Below are 20,240 nucleotides of genomic sequence, written 5' to 3' on the forward strand. Positions count from 1 at the left end.
GTACCAACCGCCTTTGGTGGTTTGATTTACTATATTTTATCTGAATAAGTGATGAATACCAGAGCTTAGTACCTTGGGTAAGTTACTTAGCCTCTTTTTGTTCAACATCCTAATCTGTAAATGGGGATACTTCACCTACCTCACAGAGCTCTAATGAGGACTAAATGAGTTAATATGTTGTAAAGGCATTTACACAGTGCCTACTCAGCACACAATAAAGAAAATAAATGCCTATTAGTTTATTTAATTTTACACATAATCTTTTTTTTTTTTTGCGGTACGCGAGCCTCTCACCACTGCGGCCTCTCCCGTTGCAGAGCACAGGCTCCGGACGCGCAGGCTCAGCGGCCACGGCTCACGGGCCCAGACGTTCCGCGGCATGTGGGATCCCCCCGGACCGGGACACAAACCCGTGCCCCCCGCATCGGCAGGCGGACTCCCAACCACTGCACCACCAGGGAAGCCCTGCACATAATCTTTTATTAGCATTATAACTATAATTTTGTTGTGTGTGGGCACATACACAAAACACAGGCACACAACAAGCACAGGTCTTAAACCTGGTGTTTCTCCTAAACTGTTAAAATCTGGCAGCAGTATAGTGGAAAGATCCTGAAAAAAGCTCAACAATGTCAATTTGTGACCCTAGCCTTCTACTCTATGACTTCAGTTCCCCTTCATCTGGCACTTTCTTTATACTGAAAGTAAGATACTCTTCTCCCATCTTTCAGTACTCTAATGGTAGTAGGCAGGAATCCCAAATTTATTTGCCCATAACTCCTTCTCCCTTTGTTCCACAGCACGACCTTTTAACATACCAATGAACCAATGTTCCACAGAATACACTTTAACCCAAATGAAACTCTCCAATTACTCCTAGGACTAATTAAAATTACCCTGTTTGTCATCAGAATGAAAACTAGAGGTACAAAAAAAACTTCAGTGGATATGTACTTCCTATAACAAGCATTTTAGATTATGTACGTTCAGTAGAGGACAGCCAGGTGAAGACTCTGTAAAACACTGTGATTTCAACCTCAAGCTTGTACCTTAAACCTAGGAAAAGGAATTTGAATAAAGCTAATCCAATCAAAATCATTTATAGGAAAGGGGTTGAGGAGGAGAGGAGGCTGGTATAACATAAAAGTAAAACCAAGAAAAATTGGGGGAACTTCTCTGGTGGCACAGTGGTTAAGAATCCGCCTGCCAATGCAGGGGACACGGGTTCGATCCCTAGTCCGGGAAGATCCCACATGCCGCAGAGCAACTAAGCCTGTGTGCCACAACTACTGAGCCTGTGCTCTAGAGACTGTGAGCCACAACTACTGAGCCCGCGAGCCACAACCACTGAAGCCCAGATGCCTAAAGCCCGTGCTCTGCAACAAGAGAAGCCACTGCAATGAGAAGCCTGTGCACTGCAACGAAGAGTAGCCCCCACTTGCCACAACTAGAGAAAGCCTGCATGTAGCAATGAAGACCCAATGCAGCCAAAAATAAAGAAAGAAAGAATGAAAGAAAAACTGGGGAGGGGAGCAACTAGAATTTCTAATCCAGCTCTGTTTGAAGGGAGAAAGACTCCAATATTTCGATCATGAGGTATACTCTGTTGTCAAGATAGGAATGCACATCAGGATTCATCACTGCCTGGACAAAAGTTCATCTAAGACCATCTACCTCTGTAGTCTCCCAGCAAATTTCATCTGATAAATGATCTTGGTTGCCAAGTGCTTTGACCAGGACTGCCCTAGGCATAGGCTATACTAAGTAATGGTTCTTCATAAAAATGCATTCAATTAGTCCTCATAACCATATTGTGTTAGTACTTTAATGGACATAATCGCAGTCACATGGCTGTTGAAGGGACTCAGCGGCAGAATGCATATAATATAACCAGTCAGGAACTGGCATAAGCTAAGAATTTAATACATACAACTACTAAGACACAAGGCCAAGATTGAAACTCTGGTATATTTCGTGCTCTTAACATACTCATCTTGCTAACTGCCTCCAATATAAGTGAACAGACCACATTCTAGTTTTTTTAGTTTTATTATTTCGACTCAAGCACTTCTGTTGTGCTGATAAAAACATGCTTCTATAACTACAAACCTGGAGAGTAAACTGAGGCCAGCAGACAACCTAGACATCTTTATGCCACTATTGTAATTATTTTATTTCAGGTATTCTAAAGGCTAGTCTGGGCAAAAACCATAGCTCAAGATTACTTTGATATCTTCTGGAAGACACCTCTCAACACGTTTTTCTTTCAGTCTTTTCAGAATAAGTTCAAGTGTTGCTTCCTTAGATGGCTTCTTCTCCTTCTGAATGACCCGGGATTCATCTTCATTCTCTTCATCTTCATGGTCTAGAGAAGAGCCAAAGCTTTTTGGAAGAGTGTTACTACGTGGACGTGTCTGAGGTACAAACTCTCCATCAGAGGTTTTGTGTTTTGCATCTACATTTCAGAACCAAGAGGGTAGATCAGTAATACTGATTTTAGCTAAAATGAAGTTAGGTCAAAAAAGGTGCAAGAGATGCAAAAGCAAAGTATACATCAACAACACACAGGCTCAGATATTTCAAAGTCACATGAAATATTTAAATTATATATATACACTGAGAGAATTATATGGTTTTCCTTTCAACCAATATTCATAGAAAGCCGACTAAAGTGATGCTCTGATGAGCATACAGTAGTAAACAAACAAACATGGTCTCCGTTGTCATGGAGCATGTATTCAGGAAGTAAAAAAACAAAAACTAAGTAATCAGATTAATAAACAAAATAATTTCAATGATTGCTAAGTGCTATAAAGAAGATAAAGTAGAATGATGTCACAATGTTAAAGAAGTGTGCTTTTTGGAAGAGCAACTCCTTTGGATGGAATTGACAAAGAAGGCCTTTCTGAGAGGGTAACGTCCTAGTTGAACATGGATTTAAAAGGAGCTAACCTAGCATAGAAGATTTAGGGGAAGAACATTTCTCCCCAGTTGAGGCAATAGCCAGGGCAAGGTCCCTAAATCATGACATATTTAAGGAACAGAAAATGAGGAAAAGTGATAAAATGGGCAAAGGGCAGAGTATAAAGGGCCTTGAAAGCCTGGGTAAGGGGTTTGGACTTTATTCTAAGTGGAAAGGGAAGTCCACTGAAGAGCTATGGACAAGATAGTAACATAGTTTTTATAAAAGATAATTTTGGCTGCTATGCAGAGAAGGCACTGTAGGACAGTAAGAGTGGAAGAAAATTGGGAAATTAGTTAGGAGGCTAATAATTTAATGACACTCATTAGTAATACATTCAAGGTAGTGATTCTCACTGATGGTTGGAAACTGGTGTTACACGAGGAAATTTTTGACAGAATTTTAAGGGAAAATTCTAAAGAAGTAGGAGAACTTATTTAACCATAAGAATGTAAATAAACTCAATGACAATAGGGACCCTGTTTGTCTTGTTCACTGCTACAACCTCAGATGTCTTCAAGTACTTGGTATTTACAGACACTAAAATTTCTGTTGAATAAATTCAAATGAATAAACCAAAATGTGATGCTCCAGATTACAAGCCCACACTCGGTACAGATAATTTTTTAGGTATTAACAATTATTAAAAAGCATGTTCACTGAACAGCCACAAAGGAAATAAACCTTAGCAGGTGCTATACTGGACTGACACCCAGTAACACACGACCTAGTTTTTGATTCAAGACGACTTACAATTTAGTCTTTGTAGTATAAAAGGCTGATGATTATTCTTAGCCTTGGATGAAATACCCACCAAAAATTCTTAATACCTACCCAAACCCAAAACTGCTTAATATTTGAAATATGTTTCATATAAACTTCATAATACAATACCACCTGTGAATATATAATCTAGGGTACCCTTCAAAAGACTATTACTAATAAAAACACATGAAAGACATTTGGAAGAATGTAATATAGTATTGCAACTTTGACCATAACTACTAAAAGAACAAGAGAACTTTTATTTTGCCAGATAGTGTCCAAGATTTAAAATTATCAAAAATTATAACTATAATTCTCAGATATTATTATAAAGAATATTTTAAAATGCAATTATATTAGAAAAATGGCATATTTTATACCTTTGATTTGCTTTCGCAGTTTGGTGAGCTCTGTCATCCATTTTAATACCTTTGGATTGGCTGCTATATCACTGTAGGAGGGCTGAAAATTAAGAAAACAGAATCACTGATTAGGCACTCATCAACCCCCTACCTGCGCTAAGTCCCTCTCTGATAATTGCCTTTGCCCAAAGGAGCTGCCTGGCCCAAGGTTACAAGCCCTCCTCCAGAGCAGCCAGCATCCATGACTGGTTATGTGGGATTAAAAAGGCCTGGCGCCCTCATCTCAATTCAGGTCAATCCTGAGCAGCCATCCTAGCTTGAGACCCCGTGGAACCTCCTCTACTAAACCATGCTGGCCTCACTCCTTACAGCTGCGATTCTCCCTAAACACTCTCTTGGAAATCGCATGCACTGAAATCTCTGTCTCAGAATGTTTCCCAGATGATCCAACCTAAAACAACTCTACCACTATAAATCTACTCATAGATAGACGCTGTTCTTTCATAAAGATAGTATTTTAAGAGATTTGTTAACACATCAATAAAATTAAGATATGAAATTCTAAAAAAAGAAAGAGAATCCATTTAAACCTTTGTGGGTAAGCAATGGTTTTTGTTTTTTGTTTTTTTTGCCATGCCGCACGGCATGCAGGATCTTAGTTCCCCGACCAGGGATTGAACCTATGCCCACTGCAGTGGAAGCGTGGAGTCTTAACAACTGGACCGCCAGGAAGTCCCAATGGTTATTTTAATTTATGCCCAGATAGTATTTTATAGTTCTCCTGGCAGAGATTTCACTCAATCCTCATTTCATCTTACTTTAAGTAGACAGGGCAAGATATTAAGTAAAGCTCTCTTGGAGGAGGGCCTATCAACTGGCAGAAGCCAGATTTGAATATGGGTCTTCCGACTCCAAGTATAGGGCTTTTTCCACTTCACATGTTCTAACTATTAAATATCTCATCCCTCCACCCCCACATCCCCTGGCTACCTGTGGTTTTTCAGAGAGCACAGCATTAACGTGATTTGTCAATGTAAAGTATTTGCTTTAAGAATTCTACAAGCTGTTTTCCAATAGAAATATAAAAATGCAATGGTGCAATGGCAAGAATACTGGTCTGGAATCAGAAGGCTAAGGACCTATATAATCTCAGATCTACATGATCACTATTTCTCTGGGCATCTTAGATTCGTTCTCTCTCGCAGGAAAGAGATGGAGGACTTTCTTGGAGAGCATTAGTCTCCAAGTTCCAACAGATCTACCTCACAGTGGACAATGCTACAAACTTACCTTGCTATTTCTTTCCCTTTCAAACTGTTCCTCAAATTGTCTGATTTTTTTCTGAAGTTTCTTGACTAAGTGGTATGGTGTTCTGTCTTCTCTTTTTTCATCTTTTGAACTAAAAGATGATCTTCGAGTCCTGAATTAAAACAAGAGGCAAATACTGTTAGTTAAATCTTTAAGTTATCGACACCATCTCTCTTATTATCCTGATAAAACATGATACTATTACCAAGAAGTGTATTTTTAAAGTGAAATTAAGTCCCTAACACTAAAGGACAGGTAGTAAAAAGAAACTTAAACTATGTTAGAGACCACAAAATTAGCTAACACAAGTAGCAATGAAAACAACTGGGAATCATTCAAAAGTTGTTTGGGCAAAGGCAGAAGAGAAACAAAGACATCTAGCAGCTCAGAGCTCTTTTGGTGTTCAAACTGCAAAGGAAAGGTTCTAACTTTCAGGATGAATTTTAAGTTTTGATGATAAAAACATCTAGGATTGGTGAGCTCCACTTGCAGCTTCCCTTCCAGAGTTCTATATTTCAGTCACAAGTGAATAAAAACACCATGGAAAGATGTCTTATTGGACAGCAAGCCCCCAAAATACCTCAGTGAACTCAGAATTTAGAGGCAGCCAAAATAAAAAATTACAAAAGCATGCTTCATGAAATAGGGGAGAAAGCTCTCAACTGCAGGTCTGGAGGATTAAAATCTCTCAAAGGACCTGGGTATGTGATAGGATTCACCTCCCATAAGAACATAAAAGTCATATACCTAGCAAAAGAGAGTGCTTTCGATGAGGAATCCAATGTTTCTGGATCATGTAGGAAACGCTGGCTTTGCCCAAAATCTAAACTCCGGTGTGATAATACTGGAGGACAGTCCTCTTCCAGAGGATGATGATTCATTCTTCCAGCTTGTGGAGAGAGTTGAGCTTCTCCAGACTCAGAGTCTTCCTGCCAAGACTTAAAAGCAGGAAATGGCTCTGCAAAACAAACACAAAGAATAGTACCATGGGTCTCTTGGTTTCACATGGAAAAAAAGTCACGCAATATCAGCTATATGTTCTTTAAACCTTTATTATTATGTAGTGGTTCATATAATAATTATGGGTTACTAGGGTCTTCATAAAGCCTAATATAGTTTAAAATTGTCTGAGCTTCATTTTTCAGCTCAGAGTTCTAATTTCACATAAGGAGTTACACTTTAAATTTCTGAACCCAGTCACAAAGTAAGAAGGGACACTGTCAAGCTCTTTAAAATTAAAATGTTATTTTTCAAGTAGGGAAAAGTCTTCTTTTAGAAACAGTAAACACTTAACAGTCATCAGTTAGGAATTTAACTTAGCCAAATGCTGCCAGGTGAATAAATCATCCCTCACTGTAAAATTACTGTGTTAAGAACTGGAAGCTATTCCCCATGCTATCCAGAACACTTACCAAATGGAGTTCTTGGACTCCAAAAGAATTCTAACCTTCCCAAACAAAAGCAGCTAACTCACCTGACAGTACCTGGCCTCTAACATTAAACTGTGGTGATTATTTTCTGCTACAGGATTCCTGTGTATAATACATATTTTAATAATTAAACACCCTAAAGTATGACCAAGACAAAATTTAAAAGCACTACTCCCTCTTAAGCACATCTATTTTATTGGAGTTATCCTGTATGTTCTCAAATGAAGTCATGTTAAGATATATGATGTCTTTGCACAAATACGGTTTGATTACATACAGAACACATATAGATAAACACACAATCCACAAATATACTCCAAATACAAAATTATCTTCAAGTATCACTGGATTCAGGGTGGGGATTGGGACTTTTCCATCTACACGTTAACTTTATAACTACAGCGTAAAACGTTGATACTGTGGCTTTTAATAGCAAAAAATAGTTAAGTATTTCTGGATGCAAAAATGGCTTGACAGTGTCAGAAATCAAGAATGATGTTTTCTTTTTCTTCACACAATACCTACACATTGCTACTAATTTAGTTTAACTTTATGCATTAGCAATTTAAAGCATTACTTTTTTTCAGGGTAATAATTAATTTAGTTTTTAAAGCCCAGATCAATCTGATAACTAAAAATTGAGTACTAAGCGTGCAATCCCATAATAAACCCAGCAATAAAGTGATTTTCAAAACAACCCTTGTACCTGCTTCCCAGAAAAGAAGTAACTGGTAATAAACATTTTATGAGAAATCTCCTGTTTTAAGAAAAGAAGGAACTAACAAAAACAATATTTTCTGGGTATCATCTTTAACCCAGAATAGTTTTCCTAATATATGGGGACAGCAGGAGAAGGGCTAATAAAAAGGCAAACAAAGTGAACCATAAAAAGGCAAAAAGCTAAACTATGGCGAACCATACTTACCCTCCCCATCTCTCTGCAGATGCATTGTTTTGAAATCAATGAGGGGAAAAGTGATAGGGCATGACGCTAATAAAATGGAAAAAATGGCAAAAAATACTAAAGTGAACACACAGCACAGTCAAAACAAACCATACACATAACTAACACAAAGCCAAAGATACCAAAAACATTTCCCTAAAACCAGTTAGGCATTCTGCTCAAAAACTTTATTCAAAGAAATTACTACTAACCAAACTTTAAAAACAAACACAAACATACATTTCTGTTTCAGCAAGCAAGGCAAAAAAAAAAAAAATCAAAGTAGTGCTGTTCTATTAAAACTCAAACATAAAACTGAAGAAATGGAAACTTAATCAGGTACTGTTGAAACTTTTCAGTATAAATGATTTGACAGAAAAATATTTCCTTTAGTTTGCTCTTTGAAAAGATCCTACTGTATTTCATTCAAGAGTCAGCAGGAAAGAATCTGAAGTAAAGATGTTGTCTACTTCCATTAAAAACCAAGATCTTTGGATGGCTGCTACAAATGCATACTGGTGGCAGACATGTGCTACCTGCTTGCTAACTGCATTCTGCGGACTACCCTTTGAACAATACAAAAAAACAAAACCCACATACTTAGGAAGAGTGAGGTGGTCCTCCATTTGAAGTCACCCTACTTCTCTATTAAGAGTCATTTCAAATGGGGTATGTCTCTGATTCCAAGGTATGTAGGGTCTAAAGTAATTTGGTCTCTTAAGGAAGACTATTATTTAGAATATCTTGACTCCCAGTTGTAGAAAATCAGTCTCTGTATTATGGGGCACAGTTGGAAAGAACATGGTCTGCTAATAGCTACTCTCCCAAGCACATGCAGAGTTCATGACTGAGAAGTTTACTCAGATGTCTACTGCTCTTGGCTCTCTGAAAGTCACTGACCCTTACTCCTGGAGGAGCCAGAAGGAGGTCTACGAGGACTTGTCACAGCCAGGTAGCTAACAGGGCAGTTCAGACACTGAAAATCAGGGATCAGGAGTACATAGTGACCTACTTTCCCTACCACCACAAGTTGTAAAGGATGGATTCTGACAAAGCAACAAAAGAGAGCCTACCATCAGGGTCTCTTTGGGGAAGCCTCCAGAAAGCTGAAGCTGGACAGAGAATGTCCTATCTCCTCAGACAATGGAAAACAAATGGTCTTCTATGCTTAAAACTTAAGATCAGAACCCTTAGGACAAAGATTGTAAAGGGCTATTTATCTGCATCCTCCAAAAAGAAGCAGGATTAAATCCTCTGTCAGAATCCCAGCTTTATCTTTCACAGACTCTTTTCCTACTACAGCTCAAGGGATGCTCTACTGACCACCACTCCTTTTCAGTGACCATGCCAGGATAAATAACTAAAATGGACATCTGATCTTCACTGCCACCAGAATGCTAACGTATCCCTAACTCTGGGGAGCATCTTCATAAATTCCAAACATCCTGAATAACCCAGAACAAAGTAAATGGAAGACAACTTCCTAATTTAGTCTAAGTTAAGACACATAATATGCCATTAGGCATGCCAAACACCTAGACCAAAAAAGGGGTAGGAGGGGGAGGAGGAAAGACAGCAATAAAGATTGGCACAATGATTTGTTTGGGGCTTTTAGAAAATTGGCTATACCTTAAAAATAAATAAATAAAAATGCTCCTACTGTGATCAGGTACATAGACTTGAGGTGGCAAAAGGAGTCCGTGGTATTGGCATTGCAATTCGTCTTGTTATTGCTACTGTATGTCACTGGTTAACTTGCCAAAGGTGAGATTACCAAGGGATCTTCATCCAAGTGAACAAATATACAACTTTAAGATTTCTGAGTGGTCTCCTTGTCTCTTTACATAGGAAGGTGTATGATCCAGAGGCCTCCTGGATCCAAATTTGCTTCTTACTTCCACTCCCAACCGCAACATTTTATTTGAAAGTTTACAAACACACAGCAAAGTTGAGAGAATTTTAAAGTGGACATCTATATACCAATCACCTAGATTCTACCATTAACATTTTACTATACTTGCTTTATAACATTCCCATTCCATTAACCGTCTTATTTTCTTCATGGATTTCAAAGTAAACTGTAGATACCTGTATACTTCCCCATAAACACTTCTGCATGCAAATCATTCACTGAAGTTCAGTATTTATTTATACTTTTTGCTTCTTTTGATTAAAAAAAAACTTACATACAATGAAACGCAAGTCTTAAGTATATATCTGCTGAGTTTTGACAAATACATATACCCATGTGGCTTGCCTTTTTAAATTAAAATTTCTCTCCTTTGTAAAATTTGTTAGGACCCTGCTCCCATACCTTCATAACCTAATACAGAGATACAGGGATACAGTACAATATGTGCTTATAAATAACCTTGAAGATAATTTCTTTTTAAATGTATTCCTGATGATTATAAAGAAAAGGTAGCTATATATAAGCCCTCTGTTTAAAGTGGTGAGATCCCCAAGCCCTAACATACCAGACTTTCAAAAACTGGGAGACAGCACCTGGTTTAACAATTAACAAAATCCTATCCTTGATTTTATTTTTTTCATCAGTTTTAACATCCATCTTCAGAGCTAATGGATAAAATAAGAACTTCTAGTTCAAATGAGATAGTTGCCCCATAATTTCATTAGTGCATTTGAGTAAAAATAGTCACTCACTCTTACATGAATCAAATAAAAATGAATAAGGTTGCTAAGAAAAGGGCAGTAATCTCATTACTGCCTTGGGTAATTTCAGTTACAAATAACATTATCAGGAAAATAATGTGTGTGGGTAAAATTACCTTCCCATTTATCACCGTCAGAAACATTCTTCAGATCTAACTGTGGAATTTGGACACATGCTGCCTCCCCTTGAACACCAACACTTTGACCTCCTGGCACTTCTGATTCAGTGTTGGCATTCAAATCACATATCTTGCTACTAGAATCCTGTATTTTAAAATAAAGAATACATTTCACAACAAAGAAGCTTTTCACACCCAGCTTAAAGACAACCAGCATATATCCTTGTGTAGTCTTCATTAGTTTACTGTGCCTACAGTTAACTGTCCCACTCCCACCATTCAAACTATTTTCAAATACAAATGTGCAGTTTTATAATACATCTTACTGGAACACAAAGTTTGGATCCCAAATTGAGAAAACTGTTTTCATAACTAAGTTTCTTGTAACCAAAAGTGGCAAATAACACAAAAACAAACAAAAAAACTAAAGTGGCAAATCAAGTTGCTGCTTAACTGTAAAACATTTGGTAAGAGTATTTACATTTCAACCTATTAAACTCAAGAGTTAAAGGTCAGATACAATAACTGGTAGATTAAACCTAGTCGAACTTTTAAGAACCATAAGAGAAAAAATAATTCTTACCAGAATGAAGTGTGACAATTTATCACAGTCAAATGACAAACATTCTTTCCTAAAAATCAAGTGAAGTTATTAGTCTTTTAAGAATAAATTGGTTCCTATCATTGCATATTTCTTACCTAGATTCCTCTCTTCCTCATACAGTTAGGATTTACAGGGTGAGAGCATAAAACAACAACTGGACATATGCCCATTCTTTGGAGCCTTATTATCTGAAAATCACACACTACTGAAAAGATCCACAGAATCAGTTCAGGTGTAGAAAAATTAAGTAACATTTACCACCCCTTTACACAGCCACTCCCCCAAAAGAAAAACACTTTAAAAGGAAAAATATAATCCACAATAAATAAAAGCGAAAAGAACTGAATGTATAATGGAAAAGATTTTATAAAAATAAATATTAGTTTTAACCAAATAACTTTATTCTCTCCCACTCTGGGACACTTTTTTCCTTTTTAAAGATTTCTTAAAGGTATAGCTATGTACCTATATATATATTTTTTTTTTTTTTTTTTTTTCCTGCGGTACGCGGGCCTCTCACTGTTGTGGCCTCTCCCATTGCGGAACACAGGCTCCGGGCACGCAGGCCGAGCGGCCATGGCTCATGGGCCTAGCCACTCCGCGGCATGTGGGATCTTCCCAGACCAGGGCACGAACCCGTGTCCCCTGCATCGGCAGGCGGACTCTCAACCGCTGCGCCACCAGGGAAGCCCTATGTACCTATATTTTAAATCTGATGGTATTCTATTACAATCAAAACAAGGTTACTACTTCTAAACCTCTCCTTCCTAAAAACATAAAAGTAACATGTAAAAAGGAAATTTATAAAATCTCAATTCACTTCTTATTCCCCCATAAAAACTAACCCCCATCTAGAACAAGTGTTAAAGCAAGCTGTCACAAATGATCTCTACCTATTTGACCAGTCAACACAGTATCTAGTATCACAGTAGGTTATCAATATGCTGACTGCGGGAAAGCTCTCCTCCCCAAAGACACTGTGGCAATTTACAAAGATACTCACTGGTGCTGCTCCTACCCTGCCATAAAAGAGTGTGCATAAAAGAACTGCAAGAAGACAGGTCTTGATCTAAATATAGATTCTTGCTGAGCATGAGAAACAAACTAAATTCCCTGGGAAGCAAAAGCCCTCTTTTGCTTAGAGTGGGAGCAAATGGGGGGATGAGCTAAATTCTACCCTAACAGACTAAAAGACCTAATCACCTAAATTTGAGAAACATTGAGTGTTAAACATGCAAAATGTAATCCACTTAACCAAGAAAATCTTTGGGTCTAAAAACAAGTTTGCTAACCTATACATAAGTTGAAGGGGAAAGAGCTTTCTTGAAAAAGATTGAGTCCTCACTAAATGGATCCTTATTGTTCTACCAAATCCAGATGTCATCATTCTGGGGATGCCTGTTAATGCTGTTAATCTTTTATCTTCAGCCCATAGCTCCAATATTCCCTGGGCTGGAAGAAGATCATTCCTGCCTCCTGAAAGGAAGCACAAGGAACTGCTGTAAGCAGGAAATCTGTGGACCTTCAGAGTATGGGGACGCTCCAGAGACATGGCTCCAAAGAATTTACGTGCCCTCAGAGAACAGGTTTCCTACCCACAATTAAGAGAGACAATGGCATTAATGCAAGTTTACCCCTGCCAACAGGCTATCACCAAATTAGTAATGCTGTATGGGACTTCTCAGTATTTACAACTAGTCTCCAACTTCATTACTAATGTGTTTTTAGAATATCAAATCATCATTCTGAAGAAAATTATAACACACTTCTTAGCAATGTCTTAAAGAATCATAAAAAGAGTAATGACACCCACAACCTACTTTAAAACATTCTAGAAAGCTTCTGTTTAAAGGGACTTTATCTATCGAGTAACTATGGGGACTACATATGGCTGAAATACTCATTGCCTCAGGGATCCCCCTTCCATTACTGCTGGTCAAGGACATAAACAAGCACCAACTGCATAGGACTGTACTGGGACACATGGAGGAGTAGTTAGAAGGGGAACAAAAACATCCCTACATATTTGTTGATGCAACTATGTTACAAACTTTCAGTTAGCTATCCATAGTTTCAAGACTATGAATTAACTCACTGAAATGTATTCAAAATATCAATAAACTCCCAAATTGTTCTACAAATCAGCTGAAAGTTTTAAGTGTCTCCAAGAAGGCTCTGTTCTTCCTTCTGAACATTTTCCAAGTTATAACTAATGTCTGTCTGAACCTGCATCTACTTTCAATATTTATGGACATTTAATATGCTTTATACTTACCATCAAAACAAAACATTTGGTTTTTTAGATCATCTAAAATGTATGTTATAATGGATAGCTTCATCTAAAACATTCACCCCAGAATCTGTAAAGAACTCCAATTCTCAAAATGAATAATTAATTAGCAACAACAAGAGAAAATGCTTACCTCTCAAGACAGCCATCTTCACCATCACCATGATCACTGCATGGCTCTAACAGTATACCTACAGTCTGACAAAAAGAACACACCACCATATTAATGGAGTTCCCATCACTTACATATGAGACGAAGTTTCTGATCTAAATTAGGATATTAGATTATAAGTTAGTCAAATGCCCCTCTTTAACTACTACTTATAATAGTCTACAGATGTTAGCATCTCTTTTTACAGAGAGTAATTTATCTTCCTCAAAACCTGAGTCTTATGTGTGTTTGCGTGTGTGTGTATAAAATGAGGACCCTGCATTTCTTGCTACCCCAGTGGGCAATAGGTACTGCTACTACTATCACATTCTTTTTCTTTCCTTAGAATTCTCTCCTCTGAAAATGATGGTCTGCTACTTCTCTTTCTCCTCAGCCATGAACATACAGGTTGGTTAACTTCCTAGCAGGTAACAGAGGAGTCATGTAGTTCACCAGATCCCTTTATTACATACAATTGAAATAACACCTCTGAACCTCAGAAACACATGAGAAGGCTCCTGCATTTTCCAATGGGCTTAGTGACATAATCCCATGCTTATTCCTCCCTTAAAATAAATACTTCCCAAGTCTAATACAAATGTCTTGTGCATTACTTCAAACTATGTAAACTTTTTAGTGTCTTTGATGATCACCTCTGAAATCAACAAAAGCTTTGATCTTCTTAGATTCTTCTTAAGAAACTACCACTTGTGCAGTTTTGTTTAATATGAAAGACAGTCTGTAAGGAGCTATTAAAATACTTCTCTCTTTTCCAACTAGATATCTCTGTGAAGCTAAACTGGCCTCATGCACTAGAAACAAAAGAACCTATAGAACAGAGAGAATGCAGAAGCAGGTATGAGAATCCAGCTGACTTCTGTTAAGTCAGACAGACATTAACCAGATTTGTAGATATGTATAACAATGCCGTGCCTCAAATTAACTATTTTTAAAAATAGCTGCTTTTGAGCAGAAGTAAGAAGAACTACAATCTTGCAGTCTGTGGAACAAAAACCACATTCACAGAAAGATAGACAAGATGAAAAGGCAGAGGACTATGTACCAGATGAAGGAACAAGATAAAACCCCAGAAAAACAACTAAATGAAGTGGAGATAGGCAACCTTCGAGAAAAAGAATTCAGAATAATGATAGTGAAGATGATCCAGGACCCTGGAAAAAGAATGGAGGCAAAGATCGAGAAGATGTAAGAAATGTTTAACAAAGACTTAGAAAAATTAAAGAACAAACAAACAGAGATGAACAATATAATAACTGCAATGAAAAATATACTAGAAGGAATCAATAGCAGAATAACTGAGGCAGAAGAACAGATAAGTGACCTGGAAGACAGAATGGTGGAATTCACTGCTGCGGAACAGAATAAAGAAAACAGAATGAAAAGAAATGAAGACAGCCTAAGAGAACTCTGGGACAACATTAAATGCAACAACATTCACATTATAGGGGTCCCAGAAAGAGAAGAGAGAGAGAAAGGACCCAGAAAATATTTGAAGAGATTATAGTTGAAAACTTCCCTAACATGGGAAAGGAAATAGCCACCCAAGTCCAGGAAGCGCAGAGAGTTCCATACAGGATAAACCCAAGGAGAAACATGCCAAGAAACATAGTAATCAAATTGGCAAAAATTAAAGACAAAGAAAAATTATTGAAAGCAGCAAGGGAAAAACGACAAATAACATACAAGGGAACACCCATAAGGTTAACAGCTGATTTCTCAGCAGGAACTCTACAAGCGAGAAGGAAGTTGCATGATATACTTAAAGTGATGAAAGGGAAGAACCCACAACCAAGATTACTCTACCCGGCAAGGATCTCATTCAGATTCGATGGAGAAATCAAAAGCTTTACAGACAAGCAAAAGCTAAGAGAATTCAGCACCACCAAACCAGCTCTACAACAAATGCTAAAGGAACTTCTCTAAGTGGGAAACACAAGAGAAGAAAAGGACCTACAGAAACAAACCCAAAGCAATTAAGAAAATGGTCATAGGAACATACATATCGATAATTACGTTAAATATGAATGGATTAAATGCTCCAACGAAAACAGGCTTGCTGAATGGATACGAAAACAAGATCTGTATATATGCTGTCTACAAGAGACCCACTTCAGACCTAGGGACACATACAGACTGAAAGTGAGGGGATGGAAAAAGATATTCCATGAAAATGGAAATCAAAAGAAAGCTGGAGTAGCAATACACATATCAGATAAAATAGACTTTAAAATAAAGAATGTTACAAGAGACAAGGAAGGACACTACATAATCATCAAGGGATTAATCCAAGAGGAAGATATAACAATTATAAATATATATGCACCCAACATAGGAACACCTCAACACATAAGGCAACTGCTGACAGCTATAAAAGAGGAAATCAACAGTAACACAATAATAGTGGGGGACTTTAACACCTCACTTACACCAATGGACAGATCATCCAAAATGAAAATAAATAAGGAAAGAGAAGCTTTAAATGACACAATACACCAGATAGATTTAATTGATATTTATAGGACATTCCATCCAAAAACGGCAGACTACACTTTCTTCTCAAGTGCGCACGGAACGTTCTCCAGGATAGATCACATCTTGGGTCACAAATCAAGCCTCAGTAAATTTAAGAAAATTGAAATCACATCAAGCATCTTTTCTGACTATGAGATCAGAAATGAATTACAGGGAAAAAAACGTAAAAAACACAAACACATGAAGGCTAAACAATACGTTACTAAACAACCAAGAGATTACTGAAGAAATCAAAGAGGAAATCAAAAAATACCTAGAGACAAATGACAATGAAAACACGACAATCCAAAACCTATGGGATGCAGCAAAAGCAGTTCTAAGAGGGAAGTTTATAGCTATACAAGCCTACCTCAAGAAACAAGAAAAATCTCAAATAAACAATCTAACCTTATACCTAAAGGAAATAGAGAAAGAAGAACAAACAAAACCCAAAGTTAGCAGAAGGAAAGAAATCATAAATATCAGTGCAGAAATAAATGAAACAGAAACAAAGAAAACAATAGCAAACATCAATAAAACTAAAAGCTGGTTCTTTGAGAAGATAAATAAAATTTGTAAACCATTAGCCAGACTCATCAAGAAAAAGAGGGAGGGGCTTCCCTGGTGGCGCAGTGGTTGAGTCCGCCTGCCGATGCAGGGGACATGGCTTCGTGCCCCGGTCCAGGAAGATCCCACATGTCGCAGAGCGGCTAGACCCGTGAGCCATGGCCGCTAAGCCTGCATGTCCGGAGCCTGTGCTCCGCAACGGGAGAGGCCACAACAGTGAGAGGCCCGCGTACCACAAAAAAAAAAGAGGGAGAGGACTCAAATCAATAAAGTTAGAAATGAAAAAGGAGAAGTTACAACAGACACCACAGAAATATAAAGTATCCTAAGAGACACTACAAGCAACTCCATGCCAATAAAAGGACAACTTGGAAGAAATGGACAAATTCTTAGATAGGTATAACCTTCCATGAGTGAACCAGGAAGAAGGAGAAAATATGAACACACCAATCACAAGCAATGAAATTGAAAAGCTGCTCAACATCACTAATTATTAGAGAAATGCAAATGAAAGCTACAATGAGGTATCGCCTCACACCAGTTAGAATGGGAGTCATCAGAAAATCTACAAACAACAAATGCTGGAGAGGATGTGGAGAAAAGGGAACACTCTTGCTCCATTGGTGGGAAATGGATACAGCCACTATGGAGAACAGTATGGAGGTTCCTTAAAAAAGTAAAAATAGAATTACCATATGATCCAGCAATCCCACTACTGGGCATATACCCAGAGAAAACCATAATTCAAAAACACACATGTACCCAAATGTTCACTGCAGCACTATTTACAATAGCCAGGACATGGAGGCAACCTAAATGTCCAACAACAGATGAATGCATAAAGAAGATGTGGTACATATATACAATGGAATATTACTCAGCCATAAAAAGGAATGAAATTGGGTCATTTGTAGAGATGTGGATGGACCTAGAGTCTGTCATACAGAGTGAATTAAGTTAGAAAGAGAAAAACAAATATCGTATATTAACACATATATGTGGAATCTAGAGAAATGGTACAGATGAACCTATTGCAGGGCAGGAATAGAGATGCAAACGTAGAGAACAGACTTGTGGTGTGGACACGGGGAGGGAATTGGGAGATTAGGATTGACATATATACACTACCATGTATAAAATAGATAACTAGTGGGAACCTGCTGTATAGCTCAGTGCTCTGTCATGACCTAAATGGGGGGATGGGGGTGGAGAGGTGGGAGGGAGGTCCAAAGTGAAGGAATATATGTATACATATAGCTGATTCACTTCATTGTACAGCAGAAACTAACACAACATTGTAAAGCAACTATACTCCAATAAAAAGAAAAAATATATAGATGCAAAAATCCTCAACTAAATATTAGCTAATCAGGGCTTCCCTGGTGGCGCAGTGGTTGAGAGTCCGCCTGCCAATGCAGGAGACACGGGTTCGTGCCCCGGTTCGGGAAGATCCCACATGCTGTGGAGCGGCTGGGCCCGTGAGCCATGGCCGCTGAGCCTGCACGTCCGGAGCCTGTGCTCCGCAACAGGAGAGGCCACAACAGTGAGAGGCCCGCGTACCGCAAAAAAAAAAAAAAAAAAGAAAGAAAGAAATATTAGCTAATCAAGCACCTAAAAAACTACTAAAAGAACTATACACAACAACCAAGTAGGATCTATCCCAGGTATGTAAGGCTGGTTCAGCATTTGAAAATCATATAATGTAAGCTATCATCAATAGGCTGAAAAAGAAAAATCACATGATCTTATCAAGAAATGCAGAAAAAGCATGTGACAAAATCTAACACTCACTCATGATAAAAACTCTTAGTAAACTAGGAACAGAGGGGACTTTTTCAACTTGGTAATGACTGTCTACAAAAAAGCTACACCTAACATCATACTTATTGGTGAGAAACTCTATAAACTTTCTGAGTTCAGGTACAAGGCAAGGATGTCCCCTCTCACCACTCCCTTTCAACACTGTATTAGAAGTCCTCGCTAATACAGTAAGGCAAGAGAAGGGAAAAAAGGTTAGCAGATTGGGAAGGCAGACATAAAACTATCTTTGTTCACATATGACATGATTGTCTATGTAATGTAGAAAATCTGAAAGCATTAACAAAAACAATCTCCTGGAACTAATAAGTGATTATTAGGTCGCAGGATACAAGGTTAATAAACAAAAGTCAATTGCTTTTCTATACACCAACTGCATTCTGAAATTAAAATACAATACCATTTACATTAGCACCCAAAAAAGTGAAATATTTGGGTATAACATTTATATGAGGGGGACTTCCCTGGTGGTACAGTGGTTAAGAATCCACCTGCCAATGCAGGGGACACAGGTTCGAGCCCTGGTCCAGGAAGATCTCACATGCCGCAGAGCAACTAAGCCCGTGCGCCGCAGCTACTCAGCCTGCGCTCCAGAGCCCGTGAGCCACAACTACTGAGCCCATGCACCACAACTACTGAAGCCCACGCACCCTAGAGCCTGAGCACTGCAACTACTGAGCCCACACGCCACAACTACTGAAGCCCGAGCACTCTAGGGCCGACGTGCCACAACTACTGAGCATGCGCTCTGCAACCACTGAAGCCCATGCACCTAGAGCCTGTGCTCTGCAACAAGAGAAGCCACCGCAACGAGCAGCCCACGCACCACAACAAAGAGTAGCGCTTGCTCGCTGCAACTAGAGAAAGCCCGCACACAGCAACAAAGACCTAAAGCAGCCAAAAAAATTTTAATTAATTAATTTTTTAAAAAACATCTATATGAGAAAAACTACAGAACTCTGAGGCACCAAATCAAAGAAGAACTAAATAAATACAGAGATATCCCATTTTCATGGATTGAACACTCAATATTGTTGAGATGTCAGTTCCTCCCAATTTGATGTACAGATTCAATGCAATCCCAATCAAAATCCCAGCAAGTTGTTTATGGATATTAACAAACTGCTTCTAATCTTTATGGGGGGAGGTAAAAGACCTAGAACAGCCAACACAATACTGAAGGAGAAGTACAAAGTTGGAGGACTGATACTACCTGACTTCAAGACTTATTATAAAGGAATAGTAGTCAAGACAGTGTGGTACTGATGAAAGAATAGACAAAGAGATCAATGGAACAGAATAGAGGTTCCAGAAATAGACCCCCATAAGTATAGCCAACTGATCTTTGACCAAAAAGCAAAGGCAATATAATGGAGCAATGATAGTCTCTTCAACAAACGATATTGGAACAAATGGACACCCACATGCAGAAAAATGGATCTAGGCAGAGATCTTACACCCTTCACAAAAATTAATTCAAAATGGATCATAGACCTAAATGTAAAACACAAACTATAAAACTCCTAGAATATAACACAGGAGAAAACCTAGATGACCTTGGGAATGGTGATGCCTTTTTAGATACACCTCCAAAAACACAATCCATAAAACAAGTAACTGATAAGCTGGACTTCATTAAAATTAAAATCTTCTGCTCTGCAAAATCTGATATCAAGAGAATTAGAAGACAAGCCACAGACTGGAAGAAAATACTTG

The 20,240-nt window shown here is 38.2% G+C and overlaps 2 protein-coding genes across 2 annotated transcripts in view; one reads left to right on the forward strand and one right to left on the reverse strand.

Moving 5' to 3' along the window:
• The window catches only part of PKD2L2 (polycystin 2 like 2, transient receptor potential cation channel), a 59,898-nt gene extending 46,581 nt beyond the window's left edge, over positions 1-13,317 (forward strand). Inside the window, exons 14-15 of the transcript XR_009539584.1 lie at positions 2,271-2,419; positions 12,595-13,317. The gene's annotated coding sequence lies outside the window, so the exon portion shown is untranslated. The remainder of the gene's footprint in view (positions 1-2,270; positions 2,420-12,594) is intronic.
• FAM13B (family with sequence similarity 13 member B) overlaps positions 1-20,240 on the reverse strand; it is a 90,638-nt gene that overhangs the window by 8,675 nt on the left and 61,723 nt on the right. The window contains exons 12-18 of the mRNA XM_060143668.1: positions 13,590-13,654; positions 11,146-11,194; positions 10,560-10,707; positions 6,145-6,355; positions 5,380-5,509; positions 4,108-4,189; positions 2,226-2,455 (exon numbers count right to left, since the gene is read on the reverse strand). Coding sequence (XP_059999651.1) covers positions 2,226-2,455; positions 4,108-4,189; positions 5,380-5,509; positions 6,145-6,355; positions 10,560-10,707; positions 11,146-11,194; positions 13,590-13,654 — 915 coding nt within the window. The remainder of the gene's footprint in view (positions 1-2,225; positions 2,456-4,107; positions 4,190-5,379; positions 5,510-6,144; positions 6,356-10,559; positions 10,708-11,145; positions 11,195-13,589; positions 13,655-20,240) is intronic.

This window comes from Lagenorhynchus albirostris, chromosome 3 (assembly GCF_949774975.1).
Source record: "Lagenorhynchus albirostris chromosome 3, mLagAlb1.1, whole genome shotgun sequence".
Classification (NCBI taxonomy): Eukaryota; Metazoa; Chordata; class Mammalia; order Artiodactyla; family Delphinidae; genus Lagenorhynchus; species Lagenorhynchus albirostris.